Genomic DNA, 23,820 nt, shown 5'->3' with positions numbered 1-23,820 from the left:
CACTTAGGTTTGCTGGGCACTCCCTTTATACTTGGGACTTTAATAATTAAAATTTGAATCTTCTACCCAACCAGACCTTGGTTATGTCCACAAAATAACTGGCATTACATTCCCATCATGGCATTTTGGACTGCCAAATAAACCTCTATCTGGTCACCTCATTACAGGAAAGATGTTGAAGCCATTGAAAGGGTGCAGAGGAGATTTACAAGGATGTTGCCTGGATTGGGGGGCATGCCTTATGAGGATAGGTTGAGGGAGCTTGGTCTCTTCTCCCTGGAGAGACGAAGGATGAGAGGTGACCTGATAGAGGTTTACAAGATGTTGAGAGGTCTGGATAGGGTAGACTCTCAGAGGCTATTTCCAAGGGCTGAAATGGTTGCTACGAGAGGACACAGGTTTAAGGTGCTGGGGGGTAGGTACAGAGGAGATGTCAGGGGTAAGTTTTTCACTCAGAGGGTGGTGGGTGAGTGGAATCGGCTGACGTCGGTGGTGGTGGAGGCAAACTCGTTGGGGTCTTTTAAGAGACTTCTGGATGAGTACATGGGATTTAATGGGATTGAGGGCTATAGATAGGCCTAGAGGTAGGGATATGATCAGCGCAACTTGTGGGCCAAAGGGCCTGTTTGTGCTGTGGCTTTCTATGTTCTATGTTCTAAAATTATGAATAGACGATTAGAATCGAGATATTGGGCCTCATTATTGGGTAGCATGGTGGCACAGTGGTTAGCACTACTGCCTCACAACGCAAGGACTGGGATTCGATTCCCAGCTTGGGTCACTGTCTGTGCGGAGTTTGCACGTTCTCCCACAGTCCAAAAGACGTGCTGGTTAGGTGGATTGGCCATGCTAAATTCTCCCTCAGTGTACTCGAACAGGTGCCGGAGTGTGGTGTCTAGGGGATTTTCACAGTAATTTCATTGCAGTGTTAACGTAAGCCTACTTGTGACACTAATAAATAAATTTAAACTTAATTAATGTTTATGCGCTGCTTCACAATGTGTTTTCCTCCTACATTTACTCAGCTGGCTACTTTAATAATTTAGTTCCAAAGATTTTGAGCACAGACTAGGAGTTTTAACAATCATTTGCCCTTTTGTTTTGTTATTGTTTCTTCACCCCATGAATGTCCTTGGAATGCCACTACAACCTGCATTGTATCTGTACCTTTATTTGCACAGTTTGAAAAGGTGTTGGAAAACAATTGAAGCAGCTTTTTAAAAAAAAGATGCATTGACTTTAAATACTCAACATATGTCGATGATCATATATATTTAATAAGAATCATCAACCCAGAACCCCCATTTTCACGTAATTCATAAATGACACTTTCTTCCCAGGTGTACTACAATATCAAACAAGAATTTCAAAATACTGCTACTGGAAAGAAAAAATGTAGAGAACACAAGTGATTAAATGCAGTACTGTTCATTCAACAGTGACTAGAAGAGCTGGCAATGATAAAAAGTAGAGGTACAGTGTTTCAAAACTGGCAACCTTGGAGGGCCATGCCAGATTTCAGGTCAGGCAGTTTGGGTCAAGGGTCACCTGGAACACAGGAATAGCAAGTGGTGAAGGGGAAAGCTAGTCACTGCCACACCGTACCAATGCAGTGCCGAGCCGATTTATTCAGATAATCTTTTTAATTTTGCTCAATTAAAATTGATACACGTCATATTCTAAAAATGTCCAGCTTTCAGATAACTCGTTTTCTGGCAGCCAGATTTGAGATACTCATGCGAGTAGAATAGGAAGCATTATCCCCTCCCCCACCCCACCAGGTTTCCAGGTTGTTGTAGTGACCAGCTTGGGGTACATAGTGGCCTCGTAGTAATGTCACTGAACTAGTAATCTAGAGATCCAGGCTAATACTCTGAGACCATGGGTTCAAATCTCACTCAGGCAGCTTGTGAAATTTAAGTTCAATTAATAAATCTGGAATATAAAGCTGGTTTCAGAAATGGTGACCACGAAACTATCATTGATTGTCTTAAAGACCCATCGAGTTTGCTAACGTCCTTTAGGGAAGGAAATCTGCCGTCTTTACGTGGTCTGACCTACATGTGACTCTAGACTCACAGCAAAGTAGTTAACTCTGAACTGCCCTTTGCATTGTTTGATTCAACAGCAATTAGGGATGGGCAACAGATGCTGACTTTGCCGGCGGCGCCCATATCCCCTGAAAAATAATCCATGACATTTGGCATTAATCACATTTCTGTTTTTTTTTTACTGGCTCACATCATGTAGGAAATGTTTCTCTGAATAAACAAATAGCTCAATCATTGTTTACAATATCAAAGAGAAACTGATAGTAAAGAAACAATTTCTAAGATGTTAGCATACCAGGGGATCCTTAAAAGTGGGGTGGGAGCTTGCCAATGCTCAATCCACCTCAAGTAGCACCAAAGCATCTAATTAGTTCAGTGACTCGGAGGTTGCTCTAAAAAGTGTTCTAACCATTTAAATTCACGCCTTAATTAGCACAGAATGGTAAGAGGTATTTGCTTTCACCCTATTCAGTAGTGGAAACTCTACACAATTTATTTCCCTACAGGTTCACAGTGCATGTGTGTTCATGGAGAAACTGCATTGCTGCTCACATTCCATCTTTTAACCCTGTGTCCCATAGTGGTTAAGTGCAGTGAGTAGTCAATTGATTTTCTTGTGTTGGGATGGCCTTGTAACTGTTCTGCATGTTCTCTGTTACAGTAACTACCTATTCCTCCATGACTTCTGTCAATTCTTATATCATTTAAGCCAGGGGGAAGTCTGGGTAGACCAAAATTGGCATTATGCTGAAAGAGAACCTCATCTGTGTATATAAGTCACACCCCTGATGTTGAAAACACCCTCTGTACATTCTCAGACTTTATTGAAGGTAGGCCTCTGGACAGTAAAGGGCAATGGAGTTCAGCAAAATAACACTCTCCAATTTGGATTCCAATCTTCAAGGAACACTCTTTTCCAGCTTCAACCTGAAAGAGATGCAGGATGAAGCTGGAAAAGATGTTCCTTGAAGATTGGAATCCAAGCTCCAGCAATCTGAACATTCATAAATAATAGGCTGACTGGACATGGACATCCTTTAATGATTGCAGCAAATGTTGGGACTCGGATAGTATTTTTCTTTCAAATTCAGGCCAAGAACATCTGAATCCTAGAACTTTACAACTGAGGGCGTAACAAAACATCCCCAAGCCAGCCCCATCTCGGACTCTTTCCTGAGACACACTAAAGTGTCCTCAGATGAATTTACTACTAGTACTAGTGCTTGGATTTTAAGGAATGAATGACACAGAGAAATGTGAGGTGCAGGTTTCTTATGCTGTTAGGGGATGGAACTCTGCTAACTGTTTAAGATTACAAGTATATTTCTGAAAGTATATACTATCTTTATCGTAGAAATATGAGTAGTACATTTCAATATAGGTTCTTAATATTCCTTCAAATAATTACAAGAGAAAGTACCATGTCACTTGATTGCATCCTTCAGTTAGTAGAACGGTAATAAAGAATACAAGGAGGATGATACAGTCACTGTGCTTGGGAAGAAATCTCTTAATTTAACTTTCCTCCTACCCCATATCCTCCATGCCAGTGATTTCCATTGTAGCCTCTTTGAAGGAACTCAAGAAATTTACATTATGGGATTAATTTCTTGTCCATTGCTATCACTTCTGTTATGTACTACTAACAGACAGAGTTGAAAGCTGGAAGTCATAGCAGTATACACATTGACACCAAAGTGCCCATCTGCAGTGGTCATCAGTAAATCATGCAACAAGATTTACTTCACATCTTACTAACTGAAACTCTAGGAATGTCAGTGTGGTAAGATTTACATGTATAGATTTCTGCTGTAACGTGAGCTGTGCTGCAGAATGGGCTTGCATTGTAAATATTTCAATAGGTAAAAAGATTGTCTGAGTGGGAGACAAAACTTGGCGTGGCATGCATAACTTGGTGACATACGTAGTATAAATCTATGCCAACATAGAAAACTAGCAAAAGTGGATCAATAACTTCAAACAGCTAACATAGGCATGCACTATGTTCCTTTCCATATGTTGTTGACCAGGGGGTGGAGGGAAATGAAAGTTTGAAAGGGAAACCCAAAATGTTGAAGGCTTAGGAAATTATGGTGTACTTATAGAAGTTTCTGGGCACATGCTGCCCAGAAAGAGTTTGCCCTTTCATATTAAAAATAATGCATTGTCGTTAACTTACTAACTTTCTTTTATAAACAAGAAAAACAAACTGGTGTTTGAGTTTTCCATAGACCACAACCACCAATTCTCCAGTTATTTCAACTGTTACAAAAAAAGAAACTGCTGGAAAATCTCAGCAGGTCTGACAGCATCTGTGGGCCACACAAATGCTGTCAGATCTGCTGAGATTTTCCAGCATTTTCTTTTTTTTTGTTTCAGATTCCAGTATCCGCAATATTTTGCTTTTTACTTCAACTGTTCCTCTCTTATTCGACTCTTCTTCTCGCTTCAAGTCGCTCAGTTCAAACCATTGTCCTACCCACTCATTTGAACATAGGGATTAGGAGCAGGAGTAGGGCAATCAGCCTCTCGAGCCCATTCTGTCAATCTGATCTCATATTAACCCCTACTCCACATTCCTGTCTGCCCCCAATAACCTTTCATCCCCTTGCTTATCAAGAACTTGTTTCTTTACCTTAAAAATATTCAAAGGTTCTGCCTCCGTCAACATTTGAGGAAGAGAATTCCAAAGACTCTCAACCCTCAGAATTATTTCTCCTCACTGTCTTAGATGGACAGCCCCTTATTTTTAAACAGTAACCCTAGTTCCTAGATTCTTTTACAAAAAGAAACATCCTCTCCTGTCAGGTCCCCTCAGGATCTTTCATGTTTCACTCAAGTCACCTTTTACTCTTCTAAACTCCAATTCCCCGGCAATAAACAGTAACATTGCAATTAGCGTTCCTAATTACTTGCTGCACCTGCATACGAATCTTTTGAGAGTCATGCACGAGGACATCCAGATCCCTCTGCATCTGAGCTCTGCAATCTCTCCCCACTTGGGTAATATGCTCTTTTTTATTCTTCCTGCCAAAATGAATAATTTCATACTTGCCCATATTATACTCAATTTTCCAGACATTCGCCCACTCACCTGACCTATCTATATCCTTTTGTGTCTCCTTATGTTTTCTTCACAACTTCATTGTACCATTAGCAAATTTAGCAACCATACTAATCATAATATAAATTGTAAAGAGTTGAGACCCAGCACTGATCCCGATGGCACACCACTAATCACATCTTGCCAACCTGAAAATGGCCCATTTATGCCTACTGTTTCTTGCTAGCTATCCAATCTTCTATTCATGCCCATTTGTTACTTCCTATACCATGAGCTTTTATTTTCCGCATGTGGTACCATATTAAAACCATTCATTTTCTTGTTGGCACTATCCATATCATGCTGGTATTCACATTCTCTTTCCTATAGTACCTATCCTGACAGCTTAATAAATAAAGGAATTCACAGTCACCTCTGTTCTGTGATCGAGAATATGGTCAAATGTTATTCACCAGAGAAGCTATTCTGTTTAAATTGCTGCAAGCCTGACTTGACTCCAGAAGATTTGGCAGGATGAGGCAAACACGACTTTAGTAAACTCAAAGTGAGTTGTGCAAGTGTCTATTTAATCCAGAGATCAGGACACCTACACTTTTATCATTCAAGATGGCCATCTCAAAGAATGATACGGAATTTATTCACGCATTAAATAATCTGACTAAAGATTTCTTTGTAAACCATGGGTAGTTTAAATAATTCTAAGGATTCTGCACAGGCAATAAGCAATCATTGTTTGTACTTTATCTTGTACTCTGTCTGCTCTGCAATGGAATAAATTGCACACTGATAGACCAAATCATCAACACTGAAAAGTGCAAAAGTTTTTAAAAACAAATGATAAAATTGTTTCACCGTTTAGGAAGATTTTTTAATCCTTATGGGATTAGGATGCCAATAGCTAGGCCAGCATTTATTGCCCATCCCTAGTTGTTCTTGAGAAGGTGGTGGTGAGCTGCCTTCTTGAATCACTTAAATTTGAGGTGGAGGTATACCCAGTTGTTAGGAGCTGTCAGGGAGGGAATTCCAAGATTTTGACCCAGCAACAGCAAAGAAACGGTGATATATTTCCAAGTCAAGATGGAGAGTGGCTTGGAGTGACATTTTCAGGTTGTGGTGTTCCCATATGTCTGCTGCCTCTGTCCTACTAGATGATATCAGCTGTGGGTGTGCAAGGTGCTGTCTTGGTGAGTTCCTCAGTGCATTTTGTAAATGGATATGAAGGCAGATGAAATAGAGGCAAGCATCAAGAAAGATTATAATGCAGAGTAATAGCAAAGGCAAGCATTAAATAGGATAAGAATGTGGAATAATGTTAAGACAAAGTGGGCTCCCTTACTGTGCCTTCAAATTATCTACCTTGTGAACATATTCAGAGAGAGATAAATGGGTGTGATGTAATTGCTATTACAAAGATAGGTTAAAAGGTGACTGAGAATGAGAACTGAATATGCAAGGTTATTCATCACTTAGGAAAGATGTGTGAAAAGAAGGTGGGGTAGTGCTGTTAATTAGGGACGAGATCAGTACATTAATGAGAGAGGATCTCAGGATTAAGATGTAGAATAAGTTTGGGTGGAGCAAAGAAACAGCAGAGGACAGCAAAGACTAATGGGAGTTGTTTATAGGGCACTATCATAGAATCCCTACAGTGCAGAAGGAGGCTATTCAGCTCATCGAGCCTGCACCAACCACAATCCTACCCAGGCCCAATCTCCATAACCATTTATCTTAGCTAGTCCACCTGACACTAAGGGTCAATTTAGCATGGCCAATCCAGCTAACCTGCACATCTTTGGACTGTGGGAGGAAACTGGAGCACCCGGAGGAAACCTACGCAGACACGGGGAGAACGTGCAGACTCCACACAGACAGTGACCCAAGCCAGGAATCGAACCCAGGTCCCTGGAGCTGTGAGGCAGCAGTGCTAACCACTGTGCCACCCGGTGTGGAGTTGCAACGTGGGCATGGTGTAGATCAGGAAATTTGTGCTGCATGAAACATGAGTGATATAGCAATAATAAGTGACTTCAATTTACATATAGACTATCACAGAATAGAATCCCGACAGTGTAGAAGGAGGCCATTCAGCCCATCGAGCCTGCACCAACAACAATCCCATCCAGGCCCGATCCCCTTTGGTAAATCTAATTAGCACTAATGTGGAGGAGGATGAATTCCTGAAGTGTGCACAATATGGTTTCTGTAGTAGTATGTTGAAGAGCAAACTAGGCATCGGGCTATTTTAGATTCAGTATTATATCATGAGAAAGAGCTAATTAATAACCTTGCTGCAATGGAGCCTTTAGTAAACAGTGACCATAATATGATAGAATTTTACATTTAATTTTGAAAGTGATATCACACATTCTGAAACAAGGGTCTTAATTGTGATCAATGGAAACTATAAAGGAATGAGAGGCAAGTTGGCTTTGGTGGATTGGGAAAATACTCAATAACAAAAGTAGACAGGCAATGGCTATTATTTAAAGTAGTATTATTGGTCTACAACAAATATACATTCCTGTAGAATTTGGAACTGTTCCTGCAGACTGAAAAGTAGCAAATGTAACCCCACTATTTAAGAAAGAAAGGAGAGAGAAAATGGGGAACTATGGACCTGTTAGTTTGACATCTGTAGTGGGGAAAAATGTTAGATCAATTATAAATAACGTGATAACTAGACACTTGGAAAATAATATGATTGGACAGCTGTGAATTTATAAAAGGGAAATCATGCTTGACAAACCTGTTGAAGTTTTTTGAGGATGTTACATGTAGCATTGATAAAGGAGAACCAGTGAAGGTTTATTCAGGAAACGGAGTGTAGGACATGCCCCTGTCTACATCATGTGGACATGCCGGCGTTGGACTGGGGTAAACACAGTAAGATGGCTCACAACACCAGGTTAAAGTTCAACAGGTTTATTTGGTAGCACAAGCCACTAGCTTTCGGAGCGCTGCCCCTTCATCAGGTGAGTGGGAGTTCTGTTCACAAACAGAACATATAAAGACACAAACTCAATTTACAAAATAATGGTTGGAATGCAAGTCTTTACAGGTAATCAAGTCTTAAAGGTACAGACAGTGTGAGTGGAGAGAGGATTAAGCACAGGTTAAAGAGATGTGTATTGTCTCCAGCCAGGACAGTTAGTGAGATTTTGCAAGTCCAGGCAAGTCATGGGGGTTACAGATAGTGTGACATGAACCCAAGATCCCGGTTGAGGCCGTCCTCATGTGTGCAGAACTTGGCTATCAGTCTCTGCGCAGCAACACTGCGCTGTCGTGTGTCATGAAGGCTGCCTTGGAGAACGCTTATCCGAAGATCAGAGGCCGAATGCCCGTGACCGCTGAAGTATTCCCCAACAGGAAGAGAACACTCTTGCCTGGTGATTGTCGAGCGGTGTTCATTCATCCGTTGTCGTAGCGTCTGCATGGTCACCCCAATGTACTATGCCTCGGGACATGCAGCGTATCAGGTAGACAATGTTGGCCTAGTTGCAAGTGTATGTACTGTGTACCTGGAGGATGGTGTTCTCACATGAGATGATGGCATCCGTGTCGATGATCCGGCACGTCTTGGAGGTTGCTGTGGCAGGGTTGTGTGGTGTCCCGGTCACTGTTCTCCTGAAGAGTGGGTAGTTTGCTGCAGACAATGGTCTGTTTGAGGTTGTGCGGTTATTTGAAGGCAAGAAATGGGGTTGTGGGGATGGCCTTGGCGAGAGTTCATCTTCATCAATGACATGTTGAAGGCTCCGGAGAAGATGTCGTAGCTTCTCTGCCCCGGGGAAGTTCTGGATGACAAAGGGTACTCTGTCCGCCATGTCCCGTGTTTGTCTTCTGAGGAGGTCGGTGCGGTTTTTCGCTGTGGCGTGTCGGAACTGTCGATCGATGAGTCGAGTGCCATATCCTGTTCTTATGAGGGCATCTTTCAATGTCTGGAGGTGTCTGTTGCGATCCTCCTCATCTGAGCAGATCCTGTGTATACGGAGGGTTTGTCCGTAGGGGATGGCTTCTTTAACGTGTTTAGGGTGGAAGCTGGAGAAGTGGTGCATCGTGAGGTTATCTGTGGGCTTGCGGTACAGTGAAGTGCTGAGGTGACCGTCCTTGATGGAGATGCGTGTGTCCAAGAATGCAACCGATTCCGGAGAGTAGTCCATGGTGAGCCTGATGGTGGGATGGAACTTGTTGATGTCATCATATAGTTGTTTCGGTGATTGTTCACCATGAGTCCAAAGGAAGAAAATGTCATCGATGTATCTAGTGTATAGCATCGGTTGAAGGTCCTGTGCGGTGAAGAGGTCTTGTTCGAACCTGTGCATGAAGATGTTGGCATATTGAGGTGCGAATTTGGTTCCCATGGCTGTTCCGTGTGTCTGGATGAAGAACTGGTTGTTGAAGGTGAAGACATTGTGGTCCAGGATGAAGCGGATGAGTTGTAAAATTGCATCTGGAGATTGGTAGTTGTCGGCGTTGAGTACTGAGGCAGTTGCAGCAATGCCATCGTCGTGGGGGATGCTGGTATAGAGTGCCAAGACATCCATTCTGATGAGGAGTGCTCCTGGTTCAACTGCTCCATGTGTGCTGAGTTTCTGAAGGAAGTCTGTAGTGTCGCGACAAAAGCTGGGGGTTCTTTGTACAATGGGTTTCAGGATGCCCTCGACGTAGCTGGAGAGGTTCTTGCACGGGGTCCCATTGCCCAATACAATGGGACGGCCGGGTGTGTTTGCCTTGTGCATCTTCGGGAGGCTGTTGAGATCTCCAACACGGGGAGTACGTGGGATGAGAGCACGGAGGGTGGGATGAGAGCACGGAGGGTGCTCTGAAGGTCCGGATCAAAGGTTTTGATCAGTCTGTTGAGTTGACGGGTGTGTTCTTTGGTCGGATCTGCGGGTAACTGTCTGTAGTGTTCCTCGTTGTTCAGTTGTCGGTACACTTCTTCGCAGTAATCCGCTCTGTTCAGTATGACGATGGCCCCTCCTTTGTCTGCTGGTTTGATAATATTGCGGTTGGTCTTGAGCGCGTGGATGGTGTTGTGTTGTGCTTGGGTGATGTTCAGGGCTGTCTTGTGAGTGCGGCTGATGAATCTGATGTTGACATACCTCCTGACGGCTTGGGCATACATGTCAAGTCGAGGGCAGCGACCTTGTGGAGGAGTCCAATTCGACTCTTTTCTCTTCGGTTGCTGCACTCCGGATCTCTCTGTCAGCTGTTCCGGTTCATTGGCTGTCTCATTGTGTTCGCTGTTGGCCTCTTGGGGTTTGTGGAAGAACTCCCGCAGCCTCATCCGTCTGATGAATTCCTCTGTGTCTGCTGCGAGACTGATGGGGTCTATTTTGGTGGTGGGGCAGAAATTGAGGCCTCGGCTGAGAACTTCGATTTCATCTGGTTGAAGTGTGTAGTCCGACAAGTTGACAATGGACTTCCCTGCAGTGGTACTGTTTTCTGCTGTGGTACCGGGGGAGGCTTGGTTGCTGCTGGTGGTGATGCCGAGTTTCTCAAGTTTCCTGTTCTTGGTGTGCATGTAAATGGCGTAGTTCCTTTGTCTCGTCTGCTTGGCAGAGTTTCGCAGCTGGTCTGCGTCCTGAGCGCAAATTGAGAATATGGACTCTACCTTGGTTTCCAGGATGTGGCGTTTGCTGTAGAGCTGGTGTATGAGGTGGTTGAGGAGTGAGAGAGGGGTGCGACAGCAAAGTCTCTCAGCGTAGTCTGTGTTATAGGTTGACCTGAGTGGGTTCGTGATCTGTAGTCCTTTCGGTATCTTGTCTGCTTTCTTGCATCTTTGTAGAAACTTGATGTCTGCGTCAATATGCGCCATCTTCTTGGAGATCTTCTCCACTTGGAGCCGGCAGTTTGCGGTCACTCAGCACATCAATGTACCGCAAGCCCACGGATAACCTCACGATGCTCCACTTCTCCAGCTTCCACCCTAAACATGTTAAAGAAGCCATCCCCTACGGACAAGCCCTCCGTATACACAGGATCTGCTCAGATGAGGAGGATCGCTACACCTCCATACGCTGAAAGATGCCCTCATAAGAACAGGATATGGCGCTCGACTCATCAAATCGACAGTTCCGACGCGCCACAGCAAAAAACCGCACCGACCTCCTCAGAAGACAAAAACGGGACACGGCAGACAAAGTACCCTTCGTCGTCCAGTACTTCCCCAGAGCAGAGAAGCTACGACATCTTCTCCGGAGCCTTTAACATGTTATTGATGAAGATGAACTCTCGCCAAGGCCATCTGCACACCCCCACTTCTTGCCTTCAAACAACCGCACAACCTCAAACAGACCATTGTCCGCAGCAAACTACCCAGCCTTCAGGAGAACAGTGACCACAACACCACACAACCCTGCCTCTGCAAGACGTGCCGGATCATCGACACGGATGCCATCATCTCGCGTGAGAACACCATCCACCAGGTACATGGTACATACACTTGCAACTCGGCCAACGTTGTCCACCTGATACGCTGCAGGAAAGGATGTCCCGAGGCATGGTACATTGGGGAGACCATGCAGACTCTACGACAACGGATGAATGAACACCGCTCGACAATCACCAGGCAAGAGTGTTCTCTTCCTGTTGGGGAACACTTCAGCGGTCACAGGCATTCGGCCTCTGATCTTCGGGTAAGCGTTCTCCAAGGCAGCCTTCACGACACACAATAGTGCAGAGTTGCTGAGCAGAGACTGATAGCCAAGTTCTGCACACATGAGGACGGCCTCAACCTGGATCTTGGGCACATGTCACACTATCTGGAACCCCCATGACTTGCCTGGACTTACAAAATCTCACTAACTGTCCTGGCTGGAGACAACTAGAAAGGTTGGGGGGAGGGAATCGAGATGAGGTGACTGGGAGCGAGGAGGGTAGCCCACAAATAGAGAGGGATTGTAGACAGCGTAAGAGGGAGAATAGATGGGTGATGGATAAGGAGAGAGCTCAGACCAATGGTTTGAGATGTGTCTATTTTAATGCCAGGAGTGTAGTAAATAAAGTGGATGAGCTTAGAGTGTGGATCGATGCTTGGAAGTGTGATGTGGTGGCCATTACGGAGACTTGGGGACAGGGACAGGACTGGATACTTCAGGTGCCGGGTTTCAGATGTTTCAGAAAGGACAGGGAGGGAGGCAGAAGGGGGGGGGGGAGTGGCACTGATCAGGGATAGTGTCACAGCTGTAGAGAAGGTGGACGCCGTGGAGGGGTTGTCTACGGAGTCTCTGTGGGTGGAAGTTCGGAGCGGGAAGGGGTCGATAACTTTGCTGGGTGTTTCCTATAGGCCACCCAATAGTAACAGGGCTGTTGAGGAGCAGATAGGGAAATAGATCCTGGAGAGATGTAGTAATAACAGGGTTGTCATCATGGGAGACTTTAATTTTCCAAACATCGATTGGAATATCCCAAGGGTAAGGGGTTTGGATGGGGAGGAGTTTGTGAGGTGTGTTCAGGAGGGTTTCCTGACACAGCATGTGGATAAACCTACAAGAGGAGAGGCTGCACTCTATCTGGTACTGGCTAATGAGCCCGGACAGGTGACGGATCTCTCGGTGGGGGAGCATCTTGGGGATAGTGATCATAACTCTATCTCCTTTATGCTAACATTGGAAAGAGTTAGGATCAGGCAAGCTAGGAAAGTGTTTATCTGGAGTAACGGGAAATATGAAGCCATCAGGCAGGAGATTAGAGGCGTAAATTGGAAGGAGGTATTCTTGAGGGAAAGTACCGAAGTAAGGTGACAGATTTTCAAGGAATGTTTGTCTGGAGTTCTACATGACAATGTTCCGATGAGACAGGGAGGTTTTGGTAGGTTACGGGAACCGTGATGCACGAAAGCTGTGCTGAACCTAGTCAAAAGGAAAAGGAAAGCATACAGTAGGTTCAGAGAGCTAGGCGATGATGGGGATCTAGATGAGTATACGGCTTGTAGGAAGGGACTTAAGAAGGAAATTAGGAGAGCCAGAAGGGGTCACGAGAAGGTCTTGGCAGGTAAGATTATGGAGAACCCTAAGACGTTCTATAAATATGTGAAGAGTAAAAGGATGAGATGTGAAGGAATGGGACCTATAAAATGTGAAGGTGAGAAACTCTGTATGGAACCGGAAGAAATAGCAGAGGTGCTTAATGAATACTTTACCTCGGTATTCACGGTGGAAAAAGACCTGGGTGGTTGAACTACAGGATTGCGGTGGACTGAAAAGATTGAGTTTGTGGACATTAAGAAAGAGGATGTGTTGGAAATTTTGAATAACATCAGGATAGATAAGTCGCCGGGACCAGATGGAATGTACCCCAGGTTACTGTGGGAGGCGAGGGAAGAGATTGCAGAGCCTCTGGCGATGATCTTTGCATCGTCGATGGAGACGGGAGGGGTTCCAGAGGATTGCGGATGTGGTTCCTATATTCAAGAAAGGGAATAGGGATAGCCCAAGAAATTACCAACCGGTGAGTCTAACCTCAGTGGTTGGTAAGTTGATGGAGAAGATCCTGAGGGACAGGATTTATGAACATTTAGAGAAGTTTAGTATGCTCAAAAGTAGTCAGCACGGCTTTGTCAAAGGCAAATCGTGCCTTATAAGCCTGGTGGAGTTCTTTGAAAATGTGACTAAACACATTGACGAAGGAAAAGCAGTAGATGTGGTTTACATGGACTTCAGCAAGGCGTTTGATAAGGTCCCCCATGTAAGACTTCTCGAGAAAGTGAGAGGGCATGGGATCCAAGGGGCTGTTGCCTTGTGGATCCAGAACTGGCTCGCCTGCAGAAGGCAGAGAGTGGTTGTAGATGGGTCTTTTTCTGAATGGAGGTCGGTCACCAGTGGAGTGCCCCAGGAATCTGTTCTGGGACCCTTGCTGTTTGTCATTTTCATAAATGACCTGGATGAGGAAGTGGAGGGATGGGTTGGTAAGTTTGTCGACGACACGAAGGTTGGTGGTGTTGTGGATAGTTTGGAGGGATGTCAGAAGCTGCAGCTTGACATAGATAGGATGCAAGACTGGGCGGAGAAGTGGCAGATGGACTTCAACCCGGATAAATGTGTAGTGGTCCATTTTGGCAGGTCAAATGGGATGAAGGAGTAATAATATCAAGGGTAAGACTCTTAGCAGTGTAGAAGATCAGAAGGACCTTGGGGTCCAGTTCCATAGGACTCTTAAATCAGCCTCGCAGGTAGAGGATGTGGTTAAGAAGGCGTATGGTGTGCTGGCCTTCATCAATCAAGGGATTGAGTTTAGGAGTCGGGAGATAATGATGCAGCTTTACAAGACCCTCGTCAGACCCCACTTAGAGTACTGTGCTCAGTTCTGGTTGCCTCATTACAGGAAGGATGTAGAAATTATTGAAAGGGTGCAGAGGAGATTTACAAGGATGTTGCCTGGATTGGTTGGCATGCCTTATGAGGATAGGTTGAGGGAGCTCGGTCTTTTCTCCTTGGAGAGACGAAGGATGAGAGGTGATCTGATAGAGATGTACAAGATGTTGAGAGGTATAGATCAGGTGGATTCTCGGAGGCTTTTTCCCAGGGCTGAAATGGCTGCTACAAGAGGACACAGGCTTAAGGTGCTGGGGAGTAGGTACAGAGGAGATGTCAGGGGTAGGTTTTTCACTGAGGGTGGTGGGTGAGTGGAATCAGCTGCCGTCAATGGTGGTGGAGGCAAACTCGATAGGGTCTTTTAAGAGACTTCTGGATGAGTACATGGGACTTAATAGGATTGAGGGTTTATAGGTAGGCCTATATATAGGCCTAGGTCAGTAGGGACATGACCGGCACAACTTGTGGGCCGAAGGGCCTGTTTGTGCTGTAGTTTTTTCTATGTTCTTTCTTTCAATACACAACTCTTTAACCTGTGCTTAACCCTCTCTCCACTCACACTGTCTGTACCTTTAAGGCTTGATTACCTGTAAAGACTCGTATTCCAACCATTATTTTGTAAATTGAGTTTGTGTCTTTATATGCCCTGTTTGTGAACAGAACTTCCACTCACCTGATGAAGGGGCAGCGCTCCGAAAGCTAGTGGCTTGTACCATCAAATAAACCTGTTGGACTTTAACCTGGTGTTGTGAGACTTCTTCCTGTCTATATCAACAGGGACAAAATAGAAATGGTCAAGAGCTTCAAGTTTCTAGGTGTCCAGATCACCAACAACCTTTCCTGTTCCCTCTATGCCAAAACTAGATTTAAGAAAGCCCACCAATGCCTCTACTTTCTCAGGAGACTAATACCTTTGACAAGGTACCGCATGGTAGGTTGTTGCATAAGATTAAATGCCTTTGACAAGGTACCACGTGGTAGGTTGTTGCATAAGGTTAAATCTCACAAGATCCAGGGTGAGGTATCTAAATGGATACAAAATTGGCTTCTTGACAGAAGCCAGAGAGTGGTTGTAGAGGGTTGTTTTTCAAACTCGAGGCCTGTGACTCAGGGATCAGTGCTGGGTCCACTGTTATTTGTCATTCATATTGATTTGGATGAGAATTTAGGAGGCATGGTTAGTAAGTTTGCAGATGACACCAAGATTGGTAGCATAATGGACAGTGAAGAAAGTTATCTCCGATTTTGCAACGGGATCTTGTTCAATTGGACCAGTGGGCTGACGAATGGCAGATGGAGTTTAATTTAGATAAATGCGAGGTGATCCATTTTGGTAGGTTGAACCAAGGCAAGACTTACTCAGTTAATGGTAGGGCATTGGGGAGATTTACAGAACAAAGAGATCTAGGGGTACATGTTCATAGCTCCTTGAAAGTGGAGTCACAGGTGGACAAAATGATGAAGGCGGCATTCAGCATGCTTGGCTTCATTGGTCAGAACATTGAATACAGGAGTTGGGACGTCTTGGTGAAGTTGTACGAGACATTGGTAAGGCCACATTTGGAATACCGTTCTGGTCACCCTACTATAGAAAGGATATTATTAAACTAGAAAGAGTGCAGAAAAGATTTACTACGATGCTACCAGGACTTGATGGTTTGAGTTATAAGGAGAGGCTGGATAGACTGGGACTTTTCTCTCTGGAGCATAGAAGGCTGATCTATAAAATAATGAAGGGCACAGATCAGCTCGATAGTCAACATCTTTTCCCAAAGGTAGGGGAGTCTAAAACTAGAGGGCATAGGTTTAAGGCGAGAGGGGAGAGATACAATAGGATCGAGGGGGGCAATTTTTTCACACAGAGGGTGGTGAGTGTCTGGAACAAGCTGCCAGAGGTAGTAGTAGAGGTGGGTACAATTTTGTCTTTTGAAAAGCATTTAAACAGTTACATGGGTAAGATGGGTATAGAGGGATATGGGTCAAATGCGGGCATTTGGGATTTAAAAAAAGGGTGGCATGGACAAGTTGGGCCCAAGGGCCTGTTGCCATTGCTGTAAACCTCTATGTCTCTATGAAAGTTGGCATATCCGCTACAAGTCTCACCAACTTTTACAGATACAAATTAGAAAGCATCCTTTCTGGATGTATCACAGCTTGGTATGGCTCCTGCTCTGACCAAGATCGCAAGAAACTACAAAGGGTTGTGAATGAAGCCCAACCCATCACGCAAACCAGCTTCCCATCCATTGACTCCACACTTCCGCGGCCTGGACAAGCAGTCGGCATAATCAAGGACCCTACGCACCCCAGACACACTTTTCCACCTTCTTCCTTTGGGAAAAAGATACAAGAGTTTGAGGTCACATACCAACAAACTCAAGAGCAGCCTCTGACTTCTCTTGTGGCCACAGTATTTATTTGGCAGGTTCAGTTGAGTTCTGGTCAATGGTGACCCCCGGATGTTGATGGTGGAGAATGGTAATGTCATTGAATGTCAGTGTAAATTCTATGACAAATAACTCACCTCCTGACTCCCCAAAACCTATCCACTGTCTCAAAGGCACAAGTCAAGAACGTGATGGAATACTCCCCACCTGCCTGGACGAGTGCAGCTCTAACAACACTGAGGGAGGACAAAGCAGCCTGCTTAATTGGCACTCCATCCAGAACCTTCAACATTCACTCCCTTCATCACTGATGCACAATGGCAGCAAGGTGTATCATTTACAAGATGCATTGCAGCATCTCACCAAGCCTCCTATGACTGTACCTTCCAAACTCATGACCTCTGCCACCTGGGTAGGTCAAAGGCAGCAAATACATAGGGAGGCCACCACCTGCAAGTTCCCCTCCAAGCCACATACCATCCTGATTTGGAACTATATCAATGTTCCTTCACTGTCATTGGGTCAAATCCTGGAATTCTGTGTTCCTAACAGCATTGTGGGTGTACCTATGCCACGTGAACTTAAGGTTCAAAGTCCAAGGCGGTGCTCACCGCCACCTTCTTAAATGCAATTAAGGATGGCAACAAATACTGGCCTAGCCAGCAATGTCCACATCCCTTGAAAGAATTTTTAAAATGCTGGAAAGCCTCACTATTTCTTCCTCCAGTCCATTCACTCCTACCCTATAGTTCTTGTCATTCAGCTAACTTTGTATCAAGTAACTGTTAATTTTATCCAGGATTACCTTTCTTCTAACCTTCCCACCACCAAGGATAAATTGACTGGCCTGGAGTTGCTGGGTTTATCCTGATACCCTCCTTGGAATAGTAATATTTATAATTCTCCAGTCCTCTGACACCTCTCCTGCATCAAAGGAGGGAGATTACAGCCAATTTCTCCACAATTTGCGCCTTTACTTTCCTCAAAATCCTTGGTGCATCTCAACTGCTCCTGGTGACTTATCAACTTTAAATACAACCTTTCTAATACCTCCTCTTTATGCCAACTGGACATCCCAAAGCACTTTACAGGCAATGAAGTTCTTCTGGGCTTGAAGTCACTGTTGTGATAGAAAACACGGCAGCCAGTTTGCGCATAGTAAACTCTCACAAACAGCAATGTGATAATAACCAATTCATCTGTTTTGTTGATTGTGGGATAAATAATCGGCAGGACACCAGGATAACTCCCTTGCTCTTCAAGTAGTAAGAAGTCGAACAACACCAGGTTAAAGTCCAACAGGTTTATTTGGTAGCAAAAGCCACTAGCTTTCGGAACAGGCTGTTCCTTCGTCAGGTGGGTGGGAGTTGGCTTTTGCTACCAAATAAACCTGTTGGACTTTAACGTGTTGTTAGACTTCTTACTGTGTTTACCCCAGTCTAACGCCGGCATCTCTACAGTATAATACTCTCCAGTATTGCAGAGTTTGCTGGATCTGCACAAACTGTCCACAGAGAGGACATCTGTGTGACTTCCCAGAGTCAATACTTGAGTGAACATGCAGCACCCTCCCAGTACTGCACTGGAATGTCAACTTTGACTTTTATGCTCAATCCCGAGAGTGGGACTTGAACTGGGAACCTTATGATTCAGAGGTGAGAGTTTGCAAAATATGAGCATGTGATAAAAATAACATGGATTTGGGGCAAAATAAACTTTAAAAAAAATCTGAAGTAGGCAGACAAATAGCTGTCACTTAATCAATAAAATTGTTTATCCTCAAGTTACACTTACCATTTTGAATTCCAAACAAATACAAGCCAGTCGGTTGTTGAGCTGATGCAGGTGTACTTTGAAGCTGATTCATAGTTCCTTGTGGATGAAAAAGTGTACTCTGTTGCTGACCCGATACAGATGTGTTGGTCTGAAGGACAGGCACATTATTTTGAGGATTAAACATAGTGGATTGTTGTATCTCTTGTTGATTCATGTCATTCTGTAATGCAGACATTGAAGTTTGGGAAATGAACAGAGTGACCTGTTGATCTTGGGAATCTCCTGAACTTTGAACCAACTGCATTTGAGGTTGACCATGAAAAACTGATGACTGTTGCTCGTCTCCCTGAGGTGCCCCACTATTTTGAAGTGAAGAAACTGCAGTCTGACTTTGGAATTGCATGGATGATTGCTGTTCCTGATTAACTGGCACCATATTAGACCGAGTGTGAAAAAGAGTTTGGTTCTGCTGCTCCTGGGAAGCCAAATTTGTATTCATCTGAGGCATAGTATTCTGAGAATTGAAAAGCACATTCTGTTGTTGTTCCCGGGAAGTCATGTTGCTATTTATTGGAGAAATTGTGTTTTGAGAGTTAAAAATAACATTCTGAGGTTGGTCTTGAGGTGAAGTGCTGTTGTGAAGTGCAGCCAGTGTGTGCTGGGTCTGAAAGATTGATGCTTGTTGATTTTGCGGAGAAGTGTTAGCCTGGGAAGAGGACAAAGTTACCTGATGTTGAAAAAGGCCCTGCTGTTGTTGATGTTGCTGCTCTTGAGGAATCATGGCACTCTGAATCTGAGACATTTGTGTCTGGGTCTGAAAGACATTCACAGATTGCTGCTCAGGATTTCCTGAACTCTGGAGTGTTCGAATCGAGCTCTGTGGTGAATAAAAGCTTATCTGTTGCTTTTCTTGTGACATGTTGCTATCTTGAAGTGAAGGCAAGGAGTTTGGAGAAAGAAAAATAGTGCTTTGTTGCTGGTCTTGGCCAATTGAGGAGCCTTGAAGAACTGCCAGTGAGTTTTGAGAATGAAACAATGCTGATTGTACTTGATCCTGGGAAGCAGCAGTGTTCTGGTGTTGTAAGACAGTATTTGAGCAATGGAAAAGTCCAGACTGTGATTCTTGAGAATTTTGAACTTGATTTAGAGAATTTTGTGGATGGAACAGTTCAGATGATGGATGAGATTGCTGCAAAAAGTTTCCAGGTTGCATCGACATCATTTCCCCACTCTGCTGAAAAATTCCAGATTGCTGTGAAGAGCCACCAGTTTTGACATGCATCATCCCATCTGTATTTGAAAACAAACTTACTTGAGGCTGAGTGTCTCCACTCTGCTGCATTTGCACAATAGACTCAAACATATTGGTTTGCCTTTGGCTTGCCTGTACTGAGGCCTCCTCCACAGTAACCATTGAGTTAGAACAGTGAAAGACATTTGAGGAAGAAGTTTGCTGCTGAGGATTCCCTTTGTTTTCATTTCCTGCAACAGTTGTAGAGGGTGAAAACAGTCCACTGTGGGATATTTGATGCTGGTTTTCATCATTGGACTGCAAACTAGACATAACACGAGTGGTCTGCTGAAAAATATCAGCTTGTTGGAGGTTTCCACTTAAAGAACCTTGGCCACTCATTACTTTAGCAGACTGGTACATGTCAGACTGCAGCTGTCCTGAGCCAGGACAAATGTTCTGTTGCATTTCTATCAACATGCCTGTTGAGGACTCTAACACTTGTTGATTTGACAATGAATTCTCAGGTCCAGACAGAACACTGTCAGACGTAGGGAGCGATGAGTTTTCTGAACTTGAGAAGAGACCTTGAGTGAGATTGCTCTGCATAGCATTTACTTGGTGGAACAGATCTGCATTTATTTGGTCCCGCACCTGTTCCACAGGTGGTTGCATCGTCTCAGATGGGCCAGATCCAGTAAATAAGACAGAGTTTAACTGCTGCTGAGTAGCATCCAAAGCCTGTTGAACAAGACTAACATTGTCACTTCTGCCACTGTCGGCATTTGTTTGAAAGTTTCCTGGCTGCATGGAGTGCAAAGCATTCTGCAACTGTGACACATTGCTGCTTGGTTGAAATACGTTGGGAGAATGCTCCTGCAGTGCCTGTGTCTGTGATTGTTGTTGTTTTTGCTGCTGATGTTGCTTTTGCTGCAGCCCTGACTCAGGCATTTGGGATAAGGATATCTTGGCTACACCAGACTGCAAAATTTCTCTCGGTTGTACATCCCTTGAATCTAGCAACATGTGAGCATTGTGAAACTGGGTCGTTTGCTGAAGCAAACTTTCATTATTCTGGAGCTGACTGGAACATTTGGATGCTTGAAAAGCACACGACTGAGAAATATCTTGTTTCTGTACAGTTGTCAAAGCATCTGGATTTGGAAACATATTTGGCTGAATTTGCTGGCACTGTTCACTGTCTCCCCCTTGATGAGAGACAGATGCAGAGAATGGAACCCCTGCTTTGACATTTGAAGAGATTTCCAAAGGTTGCTGTCCTGCTCCCATCTCTTGAGTCTGAAAAAGGAAAATGTAAAACTATTAGTAAAATAAATATTCTTACATTTTTTACGTGAATACCAATTTTAAAAAATTGAAAGATCTTCATATATTACATCCTTGCAGTGTTGAACCAGTTTGATAGTTTGGAACATACTAACTGGTGGTAATTGTGTAATGTCAGAGGGCAAATGTATTCAGTACATGCAAAACCAAATATCAACGTTAACAAGTTAATAAAAGATCAGGTGACTATATTAATCAAACATTGACAGATCTTAATACAAAAATTCAACGTTTTCGGTAGCTATACAAAAATCAAAAGCTTAATTTTAAGACCATATAGAGATACTGGACATTTATCAAGCAAGAGGAATAAACATAAGGCGGCAAAAATTAACAGTGAGGAAAGTATCAACACTTAAGCTGCTACTAATGATGGAGGAAAAGAGAGAATACAGGTATGCTCCCAGAATGAAGGCATTATGTAGAACAGGGAAACAGAAGGACCAAGTAGCTCAAAACATGCATTTCTGTCAGTTGGGTTGAGGAGAGGACATGCATGAAAGGGAATCATACTTTGAAAACTGTAGATTGTGCCTGATTTGATATCACATCCATTGGAGTCGTTGCCTCTTTCTTTACCACAACAGATGGCAGAAGGGGTGATAACAAGGCACTGGGAAGATTAGCTTCGTCCAGGTTACAGCCTGTGACTTTCATCCCTGAAGCTATAAAGAAGTGAAAAAAGTTAAGACTTAACTCTGATCATCCCTTTCTGACCAAAATTAAAAAATACATGCACAAAAAGAACAAACATGTTCAGTACTCTGATGTGTTTATGACATGTATCACTGTAATTTTATTGATGTCAAATTATCCTGAAATTTTCAATTTATACTCTGAATATAGAATTTTAACATATGCCTTAGAAACCAATTTACTGTTGGGTGCAATGTTGGTGATGCAACTATCATCACGGCTAACATCATCAAGGTGAACCCGATTTCAATCTAGTACATTCAATGTGTTTGTAAAGATTATCAATGTACCAAATCTAATGATTTTTCAGCAGGACTCGAGCAGTATTCAGTGTTATGGCCACCTCACTTCTGGTTTAATACTTCCCTTGATTCACATCCTAACACTAAAAGCCAATATATATATATCCTGTTCAATAACTAGAAATTCCCAGTTGAAACAACTTGGCACAGTGGTTAGTACTGCTGCCTCATAGCACCAAGGACCCAGGTTCAATTCCAGCCTGGGGTGATTGTCTGTGCAGAGTTTGTATGTTCTACCTGTGTCTGCATGAGTTTCCTCCAGGTGCTCTGGTTTCCTCCCACAGTGCAAAGATATGTGGGTTTAGGTGGATTGGCCATGCTAAATTGCCCCTTAGTGTCAGGGGGACTAACAGGGTAAATACATGGGGTTACAGGGATAGGGCCTGGGTGGGATTGTTGTCAGTGCAGGCTTTATGGGCTGAATGGCCTCCTTCTGTACTGTAGGGATTCTAGGGTACTGGGGAAGTTGCTAGAGTCTATTATCAAAGATTTCATAACTCGCCATTTAGAAGGCAGTGATATAAATCAGACAAAGTCAGTATGGATTTACAAAAGGGAAATCATGCTTGACGAATCTTTTGGAATTTTTTGAGGATGTAACTAGGAGAACCAGTGAATGTGGTTTATTCAGATTTTTAGAAGGCTTTCAACAGCGTCTCACATAACAGGCTACGATGTAAAGTTAAAGTACATGGGATTGCAGGAAATGTCTTGAGATGGATAGAAAGCTGGTTAGCAGATAAGAAGCAAAGAGTTGGCATAAATGGGTCTTTTTCTGATTGGCAGTCAGTGACTAGTGAGGTACGGCAGGGATCTGTGCTAAGACCCCAACTGTTCACATTTTATTAAGATTTGGAAGCGAGAACTGAATGTATTATCTCCAAATTTGCAGATGATAAAGTTGGGTGGGAGGGTGAGCTATGAGGAGGATGCTGAGATGCTTCAGCGTGATTTGGACAGACTGAGTGTGTGGGCATGTGCATGGCAGATGCAGTATAATGTGAGGTTATTCGCTTTGGCAGCAATAATACGGAGACAGATTATTGTTTGAATGGGTGTAAATTGAGAGGGGTGGATACTCAACGAGACCTTGGAGTCCTCATGCATCAGTCGCGAAAATAAGTATGCAGATACAGCAGGCAGTAAAGAAGGCAAATGGTATGTTGGCCTTCAAGGCGAGAAGATTTGAGTATAGGGATAGGGATGATTTGCTGCAATTGCATAGGGTGTTGGTGAGGTGTTCTTATCTGAGGAAGATGTCCTTGTTATAGACAAAGTACAGCGAAGGTTTATCAGACTGATTCCTGGGATGGCAGGTCTGTCACATGAGGAGAGACTGAGCTGGTTAGGATTATATTCACTGGAGCTTAGAAAATGAGAGGGGATCTCATAGGAACTTAGAAAATTCTAAGAGGGTTAGACAGGGTAGATTCAAAAAGAATGTTCTCAATGGTGGGGAATCCAGAACTGGGAGTGATAGTTTGACGATAAGGGGTAACCTTTTTACAACTGAAGTGAGGAGAAATTTCTTCACCCAGAGGGTGGTGAATATGTGGAATTCACTACCACCGAATGTAGTGGAGGCCAAAACATTGTCTGATTTCAAGGAGAAATTAGATATAGCTCTTGGGGCTATTGGGATCAAGGGATATGGG

At 43.8% G+C, this 23,820-nt stretch overlaps 1 protein-coding gene across 2 annotated transcripts in view; it reads right to left on the bottom strand.

The window, feature by feature from the left end:
- Positions 1-23,820, bottom strand: part of nfat5b (nuclear factor of activated T cells 5b) — a 171,234-nt gene that overhangs the window by 18,678 nt on the left and 128,736 nt on the right. For both annotated transcript variants that reach the window (XM_078210660.1, XM_078210661.1), the window contains exons 11-12: positions 21,681-21,832; positions 18,608-21,119 (exon numbers count right to left, since the gene is read on the bottom strand). In XM_078210660.1, coding sequence (XP_078066786.1) covers positions 18,608-21,119; positions 21,681-21,832 — 2,664 coding nt within the window. The remainder of the gene's footprint in view (positions 1-18,607; positions 21,120-21,680; positions 21,833-23,820) is intronic.

Source organism: Mustelus asterias, chromosome 4, assembly GCF_964213995.1.
Source record: "Mustelus asterias chromosome 4, sMusAst1.hap1.1, whole genome shotgun sequence".
Classification (NCBI taxonomy): domain Eukaryota; kingdom Metazoa; phylum Chordata; class Chondrichthyes; order Carcharhiniformes; family Triakidae; genus Mustelus; species Mustelus asterias.
This window is presented reverse-complemented; position numbering and strand designations above follow the sequence as displayed.